At 42.8% G+C, this 18,064-nt stretch overlaps 2 protein-coding genes across 2 annotated transcripts; both read right to left on the reverse strand.

Moving 5' to 3' along the window:
- Positions 1-76: 76 nt before the first annotated feature.
- LOC115142991 (PPARGC1 and ESRR induced regulator, muscle 1) lies at positions 77-12,201 on the reverse strand. The gene is made up of 4 exons (XM_029682928.2): positions 12,046-12,201; positions 4,890-8,628; positions 4,076-4,192; positions 77-3,754 (listed from the first exon to the last, which is right to left on the reverse strand). Exons 1-4 carry the CDS (start codon positions 12,169-12,171, stop codon positions 3,645-3,647), a joined length of 4,092 nt encoding a protein of 1,363 aa, XP_029538788.1. The 5' UTR covers positions 12,172-12,201; the 3' UTR covers positions 77-3,644.
- A 457-nt stretch (positions 12,202-12,658) lies between these two features.
- On the reverse strand, positions 12,659-16,727 carry LOC115143673 (RING finger protein 223-like). Its single transcript, XM_029684148.2, has 2 exons — positions 16,419-16,727; positions 12,659-15,455 (listed from the first exon to the last, which is right to left on the reverse strand). Exon 2 carries the CDS (start codon positions 15,420-15,422, stop codon positions 14,706-14,708), a length of 717 nt encoding a protein of 238 aa, XP_029540008.1. The 5' UTR covers positions 15,423-15,455; positions 16,419-16,727; the 3' UTR covers positions 12,659-14,705.
- Between the last annotated feature and the right edge of the window lie 1,337 nt (positions 16,728-18,064).

Below are 18,064 nucleotides of genomic sequence, written 5' to 3' on the forward strand. Positions count from 1 at the left end.
AGTGTATGGTAATGTAGACCCTACATCCAGACTTGTGCAATTATATGGAAATGAAGTGGAGACTGAGAGGAAGAGATACATAGTGGTACATTTAATTGCTAAACAATGACAAATAGCTTCTTGAAGTTATTCCATCAACTTACACACACACAGTGCCATATTATCATAGAGGTTCATTCAACTTTTCTAAGGTGAAAAGTGCTAGTGTTTGATATTCATTTCAAATATCTCAAATATTGCAGATACCATTTGGCCTTTCCACTGCCGAGAAAACAAATCGGAGCCTTGCATAGACCATGTTAATATTGGCATTTTATAAACATGCAGAATCATGCTGAAGTACATTCAGTTACTTTAATTGATGCACAATGTGATATAATATGTTGTGTACTCAACAGAGCCCTTGGTGGAAATGTAATTGATATCTGAGATGGTAATTTGCAACAACTGAATGATTTGTTTGGACTGACCATCATTGAGATCATTTATTACACAGCAACCAACCACGCGTTATCAAATTGTATCAATTCTTTCATTTAGACATACTTAAAACTCCCTCCAATTATTTTTCTTCCCTCAACGTAACGCTTTGGAAGGACATTCTGTCATGACATGTATAATACACTATATGTACGTGGACCATGTACAATAAACTATATGTACGTTGACCCTGTACAATAAACTATATGTACGTTGACCCTGTACAATAAACTATACGTACGTTGACCATGTACAATAAACTATGTACGTTGACCATGTACAATAAACTATATGTACGTTGACCATGTACAATAAACTATGCGTACGTTGACCATGTACAATAAACTATACGTACGTTGACCATGTACAATAAACTATACGTACGTTGACCATGTACAATAAACTATGTACGTTGACCATGTACAATAAACTATATGTACGTTGACCATGTACAATAAACTATGCGTACGTTGACCCTGTACAATAAACTATATGTACGTTGACCCTGTACAATAAACTATACGTACGTTGACCATGTACAATAAACTATGTACGTTGACCATGTACAATAAACTATATGTACGTTGACCATGTACAATAAACTATGCGTACGTTGACCATGTACAATAAACTATACGTACGTTGACCATGTACATTCACATGAAATGTTGCACATCTCCCTTTTTGCAAGCACAGAATATTTAGCACGTTTCTCCCGCTTGCATGCATGACAGAGCAAAGACATATACTGTAGCCTCTCTCCGAGCATTAACACAAACCTACCAGGCTTGACTGACATCTTTGACTTACACGTAACTCTTGACAAATCCATTTTCTCCACATAGACTTTCTTACATACAAATTGCATTTTGCTTTGCACATATGTCAAAAATAGGCACTAATGGTTAGCTTTCAAATTCTCTTGATAAAATGTAGGAACTGACCATGCTGACTGACTTAATCACAACAAATGCTTTTTACAAGGCCCGAATACTCTGTTTTATTACATGAAGGCACCACATAGTCATGCTTACCATGTTACTGTGAAGTTACATTGACATACTGCACAGTCTCTATTAGTCTCTATGGTCCACATCAACCTCCGTTCACCCAGAACATTTTTATCCCTGCTATTTAGGTGTGTTTAATCCTGTCTGAGAAATATTTGCATACTGAACATCGCAATTTAGGTAATGTCTCACTGTCAAAATCTAATATCATTTACCAGCTCAAGCTTCCTGTTGAGTAAAACATTAGTGGCCTGTGTCCCAGACACAGATTAAACCCAGTACCAGACTAAAAAGCACTTTCGATGGAGATTCTCCATTTAGCCTGCTTTTTTTGTTGTTCCGGACTAGATTTAATCTGTATCCGGAAAACTGCCTCTATCTGGATTAGAATGCTTATTAACTTTACTTCTACTGTCCTGCCAGTAAAAATGATGCAATTACTACTGTGATTGAGATATACAGTTGAAGTCCGAAGTTAACATACACTTGGGTTGGAGTCATTAAAACTCATTTTTCAACCACTCTACACATTTCTTGTTAACAAACTATAGTTTTGGCAAGTCGGTTAGGATATCTACTTTGTGCATGACGCAAGTTATTTTTCCAACAATTGTTTACACACAGATTATTTCACAATTCCAGTGGGTCAGAAGTTTACATACAGTAAGTTGACTGTGCCTTCAAACAGCTTGGAACATTCCAGAAAATGATGTCATGGCTTTAGAAGATTCTGATAGGCTAATTGACATCATTTGAGTCAATTGGAGGTGTACCTGTGGATGTATTTAAATGCCTACCTTCAAACGCAGTGCCTCTTTGCTTGACATCATGGGAAAATCAAAAGAAATCAGCCAAGACCTCGGAAAACAAATTGTAGACCTCCACAAGTCTGGGTCATCCTTGGGAGCAATTTCCAAATGCCTAAAGGTACCACGTTCATCTGTACAATAGTACGCAAGTATAAACACCATGGGACCATGCAGCTGTCATAAGGCTCAGGAAGGAGATGCGTTCTGTCTCCCAGAGTTGAACGTACTGTGGTGCAAATCAATCCCAGAACAACAGCAAAGGACCTTGTGAAGATACTGGAGGAAACAGGACAAAGTATCTATATCCACAGTAAAACTAGTCTTATATCGAAAGGCCGCTCAGCAAGGAAGAAGCCACTTCTCCAAACCGCCATAAAAAAGCCAGACTACGGTTTGCAATTGCACATGGGGACAAAGATTGTACTTTTTGGAGAAATGTCCTCTGGTCTGATGAAACAAAAATAGAACCGTTTGGCCATAATGACCATCGTTATGTTTGGAGGAAAAAGGGGGAGGCTTGCAAGCCGAAGAATACCATCCTAACCGTGAAGCACAGGGATGGCAGCATCATGTTGTGGTGTGCTTTGCTGCAGGAGGGACTGGTGCACTTCACAAAATAGATGGCATCATGAGGGAGGAATATTATATGGATATATTGAAGCAACATCTCAAGACATCAGTCAGGAAGTTAAAGCTTGGTCGCAAATGGTTCTTTCAAATGGACAATGACCCCAAGCATACTTCCAAAGTTGTGGCAAAATGGCTTAAGGACAACCAAGTCAAGATATTGGAGTGGCCATCACAAAGCCCTGACCTCAATCCTATAGAAAATGTGTTGGCAGAACTGAAAAATCGTGTGTGAGCAAGGAGGCCTACATACTTGACACAGTTACACCAGCTCTGTAAAGAGGAATGGGCCAAAATTCACCCAACTTATTGTGGGAAGCTTGTGGAAGGCTACCTGAAAACTTTGACCCAAGTTAAGCAATTTAAAGGCAATGCTATCAAATACTAATTGAGTGTATGTAAACTTCTGACCAACTGGGAATGTGATGAAAGAAATAAAAGCTGAATTAAATCATTCTCTACTATTATTCTGACATTTCACATTCTTATAATGAAGTGGTGATCCTAACTAACCTAAAACAGGGAATTTTTACTGGGATTAAATGTCAGAAATTGTGAAAAACTGAGTTTAAATGTATTTGGCTAAGGTGTATGTAAACTCCCGACTTCAACTGTAAATGGTTGTTCGTGTTTCTACGTTGTATGAAACTCTTATGACACTCCTATGGACCCAAGTTAAAATGTCTGGAAAGGGTTCTCTAGAAGCAATAGCTATATATCATGCCTTATCTTCAGTTGAATCATTCAGATCTCCAGCTTCCCTTCTCTTCACCACGTAGCGCCGAAGGTACTGGATGGCAGATATGGCACTCACATTTGCCAGCAGAGCTGAACAATTGTTCAGAGAGATTTGTTTACATAATTTGAAACCTGTCTCGCAATTATACCAGTCCGGTCCAAGCTCTGTTTGTGCTACCTTGGTAACTCATTGTCCGGCCAATGTTGGGCATGGCAATTCCACAAGGAGTTGGCAAGTGCAGAAACAGACTGGCATCCTGGCAACAATTAGACATGAGTAATTGACTTATTTATATTCCGTTTTAATACCTACGAAATGTATAGAATAAATACAATAAAACATTGATATAAAAACCAATGATAATTGATGACAGTGCTTTTTAGCAATAGTAAGCGTTTCTATGGATTTACCTGCTTTCCATGTATCTGCAGCCATTGGATCTGCTGACCTCAGTACCCAGGAGGCAAAGGCAATACAGACCAGACACATGTCAGACTGCTTCAGTGAGAAGAGGATGCCATCTTTCTCTACAGGAGGGAAAACACATGTAACGGAGATGGGTCAATGAAAATACATTACCTTAATACATAAAACGTATTAAGTATTATGTATAATGTACATGTAACTGCCATAATAAAAGAAACATCAACATAGTGTCTTAATAGGACGTTGGGCCACCACGAACCAGAACAGCATAGATGGCATAGATCCTACAAGTGTCTGGGACTCTATTGGAGGGATGTGACATCATTTTTCCACGGGAAATGTGTTGTGTGGTTGATGGTGGTAGAAAACGAGGTCTTGGGCACCGCTCCAGAATCTCCCATAAGTGTTCAATTTGGTTGAAATCTGGTGACTGAGAAGGCCATGGCATGTGGTTTACATCGTTTCATGCTCATCAAACCATTCAGTGACCACTCGTGCCTAATAAATGGGGGCATTGTTATCCTATGGGGGCACAGCCATGGTAGGCAAAATAATGGCCTATCCAGGATTTTTATACATGACCCTAAGCATGATGGGATGTTACTTGCTTAATTAACTCATAACCGCACCTGTGTGGAAGCCCCTGCTTTCAATATAGTTTGAATCCCTCAATTACTCAAGTGTTTCCATTATTTTGGCAGTTACCTGTATGTGTATAAGTATAAGAGTATGTATGTACACAATGTGTGATTGTATAGGTAAAGGATCAACCATCTCACATCACTAGATAATACTTACTTGACACTGAGACGGTTGTCTGTAGGCTTTTGAATCGTCTCTGCTTCTCTGAAAGCTGTCTGAAGATCTGGTGTCCGAGTTGAATGACCTCAGGTGGAGGAGGGGAGATCCTGGTTGCCTCATTGACAATTGTATCAGCTTGGCTGCGTGGTGTAATGGGAGGGGGAAAAGCCCTCTGAGCCTGACCCACAGCTGGAGACATCCAGGCACCAGACCTCCAGCACCAGCTACTGCTAGTGCTGCCCATTCCTGGGAAGCGGATCCTCCTCAGGGAGAGCAGGCTCTTCCAGTTCCCTGTCCAGCCTCTCTGGCTGTAGAAGTGGGTGTTTTGTGGGTAACCATCTGGGGCTGCAGAAGCGGACGAGGAGAAGGACACAGCCTCTTTGGCCTGGATGTCGGAGCGAGTCACCACTCGGATAGGGGAGCGGTCATCCTCCTCGGATTCGAGATATGTGTCTTGTTGTGGGAAGAGAAAATCTTCCAGTTCGGGGGACCTGAGGTCTCGTGCAGCCGAGCGAGAGCAGGAGAAGATGGGGACTGGTTCTCCTTCACCATGCAGGGACTGCTGGACCAGGGGAGGGAATAACACTCCAGCTCCGTACTTAGAGAGAGAGTAGTCATAACAGCACTCAGCCACTGACGTAGACAGAAGGGACTCGTAGACAGAGAGGACATCCTCTGTGAACAGGTACTCGTATAGTTCTGGAAAGGTGATTCTGTAGCGCTCGTCCAGTATGTCTGTATTGGGTAGAATTGGGGAGGCCATTCGGCTGATTCTATCAATCACTGCAAGAACAGGATTCTCCGCAAAGTCTAAGTCCTGACAGCTGTTGAGAAATAAGCTCTTTTCGGCTTCCTCGAGCATGTCCTTTAGCTCCATCTCGACCTCCAGAGCTTGGGCATTGCGCATGTCTTTTGGCCTCATCTCTATATCCAGACCTTGTACAATGGGCACGTCCTTTAGCTGCATCTCTGCCTCCAGAGCTTGTACATTGTGCACGTCTTTCAACTGCATGTGGACCCCCAGAGCTGCTTGTACATTGCACATATCTTTCAGTTGCTTCTCTGCCTCCAGAGCTTGTACATTGTGCACATCTTTCAGCTGCATGTGGACCTCCAGAGCTGCTTGTACATTGCACATGTCTTTCAGCTGCGTCTCTACTTGAGCTACCTCCAGATCTTGCACAATGTTGAGCATGCTTCTGCTCTTCCTGATCTTTTTCAGGCATGTAGCTTCTGGGAGGAGGCTGGTGCTGGAGATACTGTCTTCGTTGGGGATGCTGTCTTCAGAGGAGGAGGATAGTGCTGCAAGCTCCTCACAGTCAACAGGAGTGGCCAGGCCAGTACTGGAGTCTGTTTCTTCCTGTGAGATGGCCCCTGAGCATCGAGACTCTGATCTTCTCCGTTCGAAGTTCCCAAGCTCAGGGCTGGGGATTGAGCTAGTGCCGAAAAATGGCATGTACTCTTCGTCAAAATCGGAGAAGGTAGAGAACTCGCAACTTGAGCGGTCTGGCTTGGGGGAGTCATCGTTGTGTGTGAAATAGTCAGAATCTGCGGTATCGGAAGTGTCCATTAGTGAGCTGTCTTGTGAATAGTATTCCTCAATATCAGTCAGGGAACTGTTCAGCATGTCTGCGTCTGTGACTGTGACATCAACACGTGCACTGTCAGATTCCTGAGGATGGAGGGTCTCCTTCGGGGGAGATGGGCTTCTGCATACCCTGAGGTGCAAGATGTCTTTAATCGTCAATTTTTCCATTTCATCCCAAAAAGCAGAGATGGCATACACTGGGCGAGTAGGGTCTGATGCATTATACGATGTTTCAGGGTTTTCTGTTGGTGTCACTGTTACTTCGGGAAGAGGAAGAGGAGGTTGATCTTCTGAAGTGTTCGTCTGTGGTAAATGTTCCCAGACTGTAAGTGGCTCACCAGCTCTGTGTGCTGGTGTCTCATTAGTCATGTGGGAGTCAGGGCTGTGCTTTGAATCAGCCTCTGACATTATAGGGTTACTGTTACTGTGACCAGTGGAGGGACATGTGCTGACAGACTCGATGTAAGCCTGGTCAGCTGTGTTTTCATAACCTTCACGTTGTGACATCAAGGGGCAATTTAGACAGTCTTCCTGAATTAGTGGCTGTGAATTAGCAGTAGGGGTTTGTAGAGGAAGAGAGGCGGAGAGAGTGGAATCTATCTCACTGGAAGGTGGGTTAGTATCCTCCATTTCTGTGGCTGAGACATACTCCTCTTCAGAATCATAGCTGGTGCTGGTGGTGTAAAATAATTCCCCTTCCTCATTCGAGTACACAGACTCAGAGCGGTGAAGTGCAAATAATAGGTGTTGTAGTTTGGATAATGGATGGTCTACTGACCTTTTTAAGCCAACGGCCGAGCTGTAATTTTCCTGTTTGTTTTCTTCTATAGACGACTCTGGGTCGAGCGCCTCGGTGGAGTCATCCCTCTGAAGGGGCGACTCTGTAGAAATATTCACGTCTTCACTGAATGATGATGAAGAGCTTAACTCTGAAAAGAGAGGGGGTAACTCCGAATAGCTTACATTTATTTTGGGAAACTCTATATAGACTTCTCTATGATAATTATTTGGCAATGTGTGTGTGTCTGGCAGTGGTTTTAACTTATTGCATGACTGGGTACTAAACTCATTCATGGTCTCCTGTCTGTTAGATTCCTCCATTCCGTCTATATCTATCTCTGACTCACTCTCAGGGGGAGGGTCTGGCCCCTCTGAGGTGTGGTGGCCCCGTGGGACTGAATTCCTACAAGTTTTTTTTTTTCTTCTTTTTTTTTTCACCGCGGTGGCAGCATGCACTCTGTGAGGCGCTTGACTTTCGTTCACGGTCACAAACCAGCGCTCTTTTTCTTCCCTTGGCGCCACAATGGCATGTCTCTCGCATAATATAGCTGTTTCTGTGTGGCACAACAGCTGCTCCTGGCTGATATTTTGGCCTGGATACAGGTCTTGGTGTGGCAGTGGAACAGGCTGTAGGGAGAGGGGTGTTAAGATGTCATGTAATGTACCAGTGCCACCTTCGCTTGGCAGCTCTCCGTCGAATCCTTTGATATCTGAGACATCACAGGCTCCATAGGGGTCACTGTTAGCTATGCACTTGTTGCTAGAAGATTCTGGAACTGAACCCAGATTTTTTGTTATGTCCTGGTTCCTAGAGGACTCTTCTGTGTTCTGCTCAGCAGTCTCTCCTGGGGTGTCTTTTACCAACTCTGTGGTGAGGCTGTTTTCTTCAAAGTACCCAGATTCTCTGTTTTCTCCATAGTAGCCAGAATCTGATTCTTTCTGTGCATGGGGGGAGTTGTCAAAGACCCTGTCCAAGAGAGCACCACCCTCTTCCTCAGTGAAGCTCAATGGATCATTTAGTTGTGTTTCTTCAGAGCCACTCTCACAAATCTTTACAGGCAGGTCTGTACAGATGAAATCCTCTCTGAGGGTAGCCTCTTCCTTAACACTGGGCTCAGATGGGATGGCAGTGTTTGGAGCTGCATTCTGCTGCCGGGGGTCATCTTGGACATTGCCTAAAGCCGGAAACACTGGACACACAGAATCCTCTGGTTCCTCATCACTGAGGCCCAAGTCGTCTGAGCCTGCGAGCTCGGGCTGTGGCAGGGAGCATTCCTCACTCTCCTTATAGAAGCTGTCCCAGTCCTGCTCCGCTATGTGCACACTGTGGTCTAAGTCGTCCATGGCAACCTTCACAGGCTCCTGCATCTGTAAATAACACAACATTTAAGGGCGTTAGTTAAAATGTCAAAGTTGAAAGGTTATAGAATCCTTTACATACAGTGCATTTCGAAAGTATTCAGACCCCTTGTCCTTTTCCACACTTTGTTGCGTTACAGTCTACACACAGTACCCCATAATGACAAAGTGGAAACAGGTTTTTAGAAATGTTTGCAAACTTATTGTCACGCCCTGACCTTAGAGAGACGTTTTATTTCTCTATTTGGTTAGGTCAGGGTGTGATTTGGGTGGGCATTCTATGTTTTCTATTTCTTTGTTTTTGGCCGAGTGTGGTTCCCAATCAGAGGCAGCTGTCTATCGTTGTCTCTGATTGGGAATCATACTTAGGCAGCCTTTTTCCCACCTAATGTTGTGGGTAATTATTTATTTTCTGTGTGTGTTTGTGTGCGCCACGGTTGCGTCACGTTCGGTTTCTGTTTACCTGTTTTTTTTGTGAAAGTTTCACTTTATTAAAAGATGTGGAATTACATACACGCTGCGCCTTGGCTCATGACAGGGAGTTTGAAGACAGTGAACGTCACACTTATTAAAAATGTAAAACAAATACCTTATTTACATAAGTATTCAGACCCTTTGCTATGAGACTCGAAATTGAGCTCACGTGCATCCTGTTTCCATTGATCATCCTTGAGATATTTCTTCAACTTCATTGGAGTCCAACTGTGGTAAAGTTAATTGATTGAACATGAGTTGGAAAGGCACACACCTGTCTATATAAGGTCCCACAGTTTACAGTGCATGTGATGTCAGAGCAAAAACCCAGCCATGGAATTGTCCGTAGAGTTCTGAGATAGGAGTGTGTCGAGGCACAGATCTAGGGAAGGGTACCAAAAAATGTCTGCAGCATTGAAGGTCCCCAAGAACACAGTGGCCTCCATCATTCTTAAATGGAAGAAGTTTGGAACCACTAAGACTCTTCCTAGAGCTGGCCGCCTGGTCAACTGATAAATTGGGAGAGAAGGGGCTTGGTCAGGGAGGTGACCAAGTACCCGATGGTCACTCTGACAGAGCTCCAGTTCCTCTGTGGAGATAGGAGAACCTTCCAGAAGGATAACCATCTCTGCAGCACTCCACTAATCAGACGGAAGCCACTCGGAAGCCACACATGCCAGCCTGCTTGGAATTTGCCAATAGGCACCTAAAGGAAACTCAGACCATGATGAACAAAATTCTCTGATCTGATTAAACAAATATTGAACACTTTGACCTGAATACCAAGCGTCTTGTCTGGAGGAAACCTGGCACCATCCCTACAGTGAAGTATGGTGATGGCAGCAACATGCTGCGGGGATGTTTTTCAGTGGCAGGGACTGAGAGACTAGTCAGGATCGAGGGAAAGATGAACGGAGCAAAGTACGGAGAGATACTTGATGAAACCTACTCCTGAGCGCTCAGGACCTCAGACTGGGGTGAAGGTTCACCTTCCAACAGGACAACGACCCTAAACATACAGCTAAGACAAAGCAGGAGTGGCTTCGGGACAAGTCTCTGAATGTCTTTGAGTGGCCCAGCCAGAGTCCGGACATGAACCAGATCAAACATCTCTGGAGAGACCTGAAAATGTCTGTGCAGCGACGCTCCCCATCCAACCTGACAGAGCTTGAGTGGATCTGCTGAGAAGAATGGGAGAAACTCCCCAAGTACATGTGTGCCAAGCTTGTAGTGTCATACCCAAGAAGACTCGAGGCTGTAATTGCTGCCAAAGGTGCTTCAACAAAGTACTGAGTAAAGGGTCTGAATACTTACAGTGAGGGAAAAAAGTATTTGATCCCCTGCTGATTTTGTTCGTTTGCCCACTGACAAAGAAATGATCTGTCTATAATTTTAATGGTAGGTGTATTTGAACAGTGAGAGACAGAATAACAACAACAAAATTCCAGAAAAACTCATGTCAAAAATGTTATAAATTGATTTGCATTTTAATGAGGGAAATAAGTATTGGACCCCTCTGCAAAACATGACTTAGTACTTGGTGGAAAAACCATTGTTGGAAATCACAGAGGTCAGACGTTTCTTGTAGTTTGCCACCAGGTTTGCACACATCTCAGGAGGGATTTTGTCCCACTCCTCTTTGCAGATCTTCTTCTTTTTTCCCTCACTGTATGTAAGCTGCTTTTGCTTTGTGATTATGGGGTATTGTGTGTAAATTGATGAGGGAAAAAAAAAAAAATTTAATCAATTTTAGAATAAGGCTGTAACGTAACAAAATGTGGAAAAAGTGAAGGGGTCTGAATAGTTTCCGAATGCACTGTATTCTCACTTGGGGGGGAGAAGTGGGCAAAACAAATCGAAAGTAACCCAAGGCACATGACACATATTGTTTATGCATCTTTTACTAATTATATTTACAGATATTTATCTGAAGATGTAATGAATACTTTTAAGGAAACGATAAAATATAACTTAAATGTTTTTTTTTTTTTGCTGCAGTGTCTGCAAGAAGTGTTATTTTCTACATGTTTTATGTTGTTCCGTAAATCAAGCACAATGCCGTACAGAATATTTTGAAAATGATGATTGTAAACGGTGCCCTCGTGCCATTTCAGACTTAGAACTAATGTTTTGATTTGTCTTGGGGTGTTGTTGTGATGAACTCACTGCCCTCCCCTCTTGCTATATGAAAGCGGACTCTAGTTCAAGCAGTACCTTGTCGAAATCTACACCCGGTAGATCAGTTCATGTAAAAAAGGGATGGGCTAGTATGCGTCACAGAAACATGGCAGTTGCAGTTCCATAACAGACCCCCAAAAATACATCATGGCCCTACTCCTGGAAAAATGGTCATGTGATCAGAGTTGGGCAACAACGCTACTGTCACCTTCCACCTACAATATCACAACATACTATGCATACTGGAAACATCTCAAGGTTAAAATTCTGTTAGCGTGTGCAATCTATGTCAGACATATTGTAACTTGCCTCTTCACTCTGCATAAACTTTGGCATACAGTCCATACCCATATAAATCCTAATGTGGTCCAAAATAAATACATTCGAGTTAGCGTATCTGTTGTTTTCACATACATAAAGATATAAGATTCATATGCATTCAAATCCACTTCATGGAAAGAGCTTTAACCCATCCAACTCTTCAAAGTCAACCAGTTCAGATACCATTCAACGTATGCTGTTGAGGCTTTGTTCTGGGTTGATAGACAGCTTTTTATAATGAAACTAAGTCAGAAATTTGCAAAAAAATGTGCAAAGGACACTGAGGCCTTGTAGGCTAGTGGTAACTTTTGTCATAAGCACAACACGGGTCCATAAGTAGCATTCTAGCATTCAGTAAGAAGGATGGGAACTGTATTGTAGGCTACAGTATGTGTGGTGTAGGTATTCCATGCTGATATGTTTAGTGTCTGTTCAGCAAGAATGGCCTCCTACCTGTGGGATGAGTATAAAGTCTCCAGGTTCAGCTTTTCCTGCAGCAGTGACATGCTGTGTGTTTGTCCTCCTGCGTCCGCCTGTCCTTGCCTGTGGTGTAGCAGAGTCAGAGTGGGGCCTAGCCATTCACCACATTATAAATAGACCTGTAGCGGTGTGTCTGTCTCCTGGTCACATGTAAGGGCTCTGCTCGGGTCCGGACGCCCTTCTCACCCCCCCCCCCACACCCTCTCCCATTCTTTCTCTCCCTCCCAGAGGTGTAACATTTCAGTGCTTTAAATAGAAGCCCTCTGAAGTAGAAGAGGTAGGATAGGATCAATATAATTACCTATTACCTAACACAATAACAACGGTGAGCATATTATATCTAAACAGAGGCAGTGATAAAGAGGGGACCAGTGTGTGTGCAGACAAGTTGATATGGTACACTTGTATTGAGAGTTATGTCTGCATGAACAAACCATTATTACATAGATATCTGGTAGCATGAGGTGATACACTGAACAAACAGACCATTTGATAACATAGCGCTCTTAAGAAAGTTGCTTAAATAGATGAACATGTGTGTACAGACAGACACGACAAGTTGATTGCACAGACAAGAGAGCAGAAATAGAGGTGTACTGGTCTTTATATAAGGAGGTACAGTATAATGAAATAGCTGTGTGTCAGCTGATTGAAAGTAATAAAATGTGTAAGTGTGAATGTGAGACAAGAGTAACACGTGCATGCGGATTAGGTGTGCTCATGTGATGATCACCACTCAAGGCCATGAAAATACCAAGATGCCACTGTCTTTTCCAAAGAACCCACAAACCAAACACTAGGGGCTCTATTCATAACGCATCACGGAAGTTCAGCGTTACGGCGTGATTGGAATTTAAAGGCAATGTTCCCGCTTTAGCAGAGACTGCATTCATGGAAAACACTGCATATGTCGGATCAATTGGAAATGACCTTTACATTTATATTGCGGAATCTGTAACTTTTTCATTTTTTTATATAACAATTTATTTAGCGTTACAGATTGAATAGAGCCCTAGGTATCCTAAAAAAGACAGTATTATTTGCTAAAAACAAAATTGTTTAATTTGGTACATGATTTCATCAAAAAAATATCTCACATATAAAAAAAACTATCATATAAAACAATGTACCCTCAAAGAACCTATGAATTTTTAAATGTATCTGCACAGTATATTTGTTAGCTAGCCAGCCAGCCAGTTTTAGAACAATGATTCCATAAATGTATTAAATTAAATGACAATGTGCCAACATTTTTTCAGAAAATTTGTATAAAAACCATATACACTGTATTTATAATTATATGACAATATTTTAGGTTGACAAAAATTATATTACACAATATTACTATATTACTGATATTTCACATGCCTTACTTTTAATATCCTGCATAAGTAAAATCAGGATTATGCCTCTACTGGAATTCATTCCAATTAGACTTGTTTGGATTTCTCCCTGACCAATATGGCTGCCATTTTCACCCCATTCTGGGACTTTCAAGGTTGATGACATACAGTGAGCTCCAAAAGTAATGGGACAGTGACTCCTTTTTTGTTGTTGATGAAAACCTGCTCCAGAGCGCTCAGGACCTCAGACCGGGGCAAAGGTTTAACTTCCAAAAGGACAACGACCCAAAGCACACAGCCAAGACAACGCAGGAGTGGCTTCGGGACAAGTGTCTGAATGTCCTTAAGTGGCCCAGCCAGAGCCTGGACTTGAACCCGATCGAACATATCTGGAGAGACCTAAAATTAGCAGTGCAGCAACGCTCCCCATCCCACCTGACAGAGCTTGAGAGCATCTGCAGAGAAGAATGAGAGAAACTCCCCAAATACAGGTGTGCCAAGCTTGTAGCGTCATACCCAAGAAGACTCGATGCTGTAATCACTGCCAAAGGTGCTTCAACAAGGTACTGATTAAAGGGTCTGAATACTCATGTAAATGTTATATTTCAGTTTTAAAATGTTTATAAATAAAAACCTTTTTTTGCTTTGTCATTTGTTTTTATTTAATTGAACCTTTATTTAACTAGGCAAGTCAGATAAGAGCAAATTCTTATTTACAATGATGGCCTACACAGCCAAACCCGGACGCCGCTGGGTCAATTGTGTGCTGCCCTATGGGACTCCCGATCACGGCCGGTTGTGATACAGCCTGGATGTCATTACGGGGTATTGTTTGTAGATTGATGAGCAAAAAAACAATTTCCTACATTTTTAGAATATAGCTGTAACGTAACAAAATGGCAAGGGGTCTGAATATTTTCCGAAGGCACTGTATGTACAAAAAGTGCTGTGATTTCTAAACGGTTCACCCGATATGGATGAAAATATGCTCAAATTAAAGCTGACAGACTGTACTTTAACCTCAGTCATTGTGTCATTTCAAATCCAAAGTGCTGGAGTACAGAGCCAAAACAACAAAACATGTGTCACTGTCCCAATACTTCTGGAGCCCAATGTAGCCCATTTAGTAATTGAATAGGATCTCTATGGCTCATTTGAAGTCCTTTCACCAGGAGAGTTAGCTTGTCTTTCAGTCTCATCCTTCACAGTCCTGCTGTGCCAGTCAGAGTCACCTGCGATAATAAGGTGCCCCCAGGCCCTTTGCTGCACATTGGGTCTCCCCTCCTTATCTCACCGTAGCAGCTGAGTGATGGTGGAAGCTGTAGAGGGAGTAGGGGTCTGCCCCACAGTGGCTGGAGCCTTGCTTTTCAAACAACGAACCGATCCTGTACTAAAGACACACTGCAGCGGCCACATGATGACACACACCAGCATGACCAGCAGCACCACGAACAACACCAGCCGCTTCCAGTCTGAGAAGAAGCTACAGAGGTATCGTCTGCCCCAGACGCGTCTCCCTTGTTCAGCCTCAGTCTGTCTGGACACAGCATCCTCCTGGATCCTCCCAATGTCGATACAGATACAGGTGGAGGAGCCGACAGGGTGGAGGGGGTCAGGGCTGCCGAGGCTGGAGTAACACAGCTTCTTCCCCTCCATCCACACCCTCTCCTCCTGCTGCAGGTGGGTGGGGAGCCTGCCCAGAACCTCCAGGCTTGTGAGGAGGGCAGGGGGACCGCTGGCGGGGATGGAGGTGGGGTGCCTGCAGAGGGGGCAGGGGATCTGGCCCCCGTCCTGTTCCACAGACACGGCCATGACCCGCGTGACACACTCCAGGCAGAAGGTGTGGGTGCAGTCTAGCAGCTTGGGCGTCTTGAAGACATTGTCATAGGTGTTGAAACAGATGGAGCACTCTGGCTTGTCCCCACCGGAGGAAGAGTCCAACTCCTGCTCATCTTCCTCGGGCACTGGGTCCAGGGCCTGGATGTGCCAGACCTTGGTGACCTCCATGGTTTACTCTCCCTCTGGTTTTCTGATACGCACCTACAGAAATAGATGCCCAAGATGACAGTGACTGTTTGAAAACGTTTAAGTTGGTGTCATGTTTTGTTTGCACACCATGAAGATTAAGAAGAGATAGTCTTAGGTCTGATTAGCCTGTGTCAATTTGACTAAAGGTTTTGGCACATTTATTCCTTGAGGGCAGTACAATACCAAAGAAAATGTCTCTCTTCAAATATTAGACAGTGCTTTGAAATACACATCATAGATTAGACTGTTTGTTCACTTTCTTCATGTCTTTCTTCTCTTATCTTTTACTGAACATGTTTTCAATGGAGGCTTTTCATTGATGCAACTATGCCAACCAACCCTTAAACATGATTGTCTCTTTGGTTGTATTTTAAACATTTACATTATACTTCATTACACATTTACATTGTCTTGTGTATTCTGTCTGTCCTATAGTCTGTCTTAACCTTTTTGGAAAGACATTATGTGTTACATTGACAATGTAAAGGAAACATCAGGGGAAATGGAAAAAAATGGAAACTGTTACAGAAATCCCAAATCCCCATTTCCTTATTGGTTAGGTCCTTGAGTGTAGCCAACAGGTGAGTGAGGTCTTTGTTAACAGCCCAGAGGGGAGGTGGCAGGCGTTATTTTATGTCCAGCAGATTAATCATTAACTTTACATTCTACTTCCTGACTCTCCCTTCCTTCTATATATGGAGTAGCATGGGAAGCTCGAACATCCTTATAACATTTTTAAGATTATTTCCATCAGTTTTACCAGTGACTGTCAGGTATCAATTTACAGTATAGAGATGTTTTAGCTTGGTAGCAGCTTTAGTTTAAAATGTTAACATGCATTAACATATCATATTAGGAGAAAGCTTTCTTTGTGACTTGCTGCCAATGACATCTCACAACAACATACAGAGAGATAAGGAGGATCGAAATGTGTTATCATTACCATTCCTTTCAAAATAGTAGTATAGTCCTTACCTGTAGGGAGTGGTATTGGTAGTAGTTTTGATTCAATGTCTGTTGTATTTCCAGAGGAGGTGCTTTTTTTTGTCCAGGGGGCAGTATTTGGCCAACTGATGGAGCGTCAACAGATATGACTTTTCTCTTGTCTTTGTGATCCTTCAGGTAATAACTCAGTCACTCCCTCTCTCTGCTGTCTACGAACTAACAGTGGAGTCTCACCTACACCTGCAGTGCTCACAGGCTTGTCTGGAGAACAGGAAGGAGGTGGGAGGGAATGGAAAACACTTACTCACTCCTCTCTCTCACACACACACACACACACAAACATCTTGCCATGTAACAGTGACAAAAGATTTGATAAAGTTTGTTTGATAAACCTTTAGTAGGGAGTGAGTCTTACTGTAAAAATAAAGACCTCTTCCTGGTATGACATACTATAGTATGGGTGTGAATGGAAACATAGGGCCTAGCTCATATAGTATTACCCATTCATGATAAAAACACATACATCGGCTTGAATTTGACCATTGGGCTGTATGTTTGAGAGACATACAGTACCAGTCAAAAGTTTGGACACACCTACTCATTGCAGGGTTTTTCTTTATTTTTTACTATTTTCTACATTGTAGAATAATAGTGAAGACATCAAAACTATCCAATAACACATATGGAATCATGTAGTAACCAAACAAGTGTTAAACAAATCAAAACAGATTTTATATTTGAGATTCTTTAAAGTAGCTACCCTTTGCCTTGATGACTCGGCAGGGTAGCCTAGTGGTTAGAGCGTTGGACTAGTAACCGAAAGGTTGCAAGTTCATATCCCTGAGCTGACAAGGAACAAATTTGTCATTCTGCCGCTGAACAGGCAGTTATCCCACTGTTCCCAGGCTGTCATTGAAAATAAGAATTTGTTCTTAACTGACTTGCCTAGTTAAATAAAGGAGAAAAAAAATGACAGCTTGGCATTCTCTGGAATGCTTTTCCAACAATCTTAAAGGAGTGCTGAGCACTTGTTTGCTCTTTTTCCTTCACTCTGCAGTCCAACTCATCCCAAACCATCTCAATTGGGTTGAGGTAGGGTGATTGTGGAGGCCAGGTCATCTGATGCAGTACTCCATCACTCTCCTTCTTGGTAAAATAGCCCTTACACAGCCTGTGTTGGGTCATTGTCCTGTTGAAAAACAAATGATAGTCCCACTAAACCAGATGGGATGGCATATCGCTGCAGAAGGCTGTGGTAGCCATGCTGATGAAGTGTGCCTTGAATTCTAAATAAATCACTGACAGTGTCACCAGCAAAGCAACCCTCACCATCATACCTCCTTCTCCATGCTTCACGGTGGGAACCGCAGATTATCCATTCACCTACTGTCTCACAAAGATACGGCGATTGTAACAAAAATCTAAAATTTGGACTCATCAGACCAAAGGACAGATTTCCACCGGTCTAATGTCCATTGCTTGTGTTTTTTGGCCCAAGCAAGTCTCTTATTCTTATTGGTGTCCTTTAGTAGTGGTTTCTTTGCAGCAATTTAACCATTAAGGCCTGATTCACAATCTGAACAGTTGTGTCTGTTACTTGAACTCTGAAGCATTTATTTGGGCTGCAATTTCAGAGGCTGGTAACTCTAATGAATTTATCCTCTGCAGCAGAGGTA

Source organism: Oncorhynchus nerka, linkage group LG15, assembly GCF_034236695.1.
Source record: "Oncorhynchus nerka isolate Pitt River linkage group LG15, Oner_Uvic_2.0, whole genome shotgun sequence".
In the NCBI taxonomy this organism is placed as follows: Eukaryota; Metazoa; Chordata; class Actinopteri; order Salmoniformes; family Salmonidae; genus Oncorhynchus; species Oncorhynchus nerka.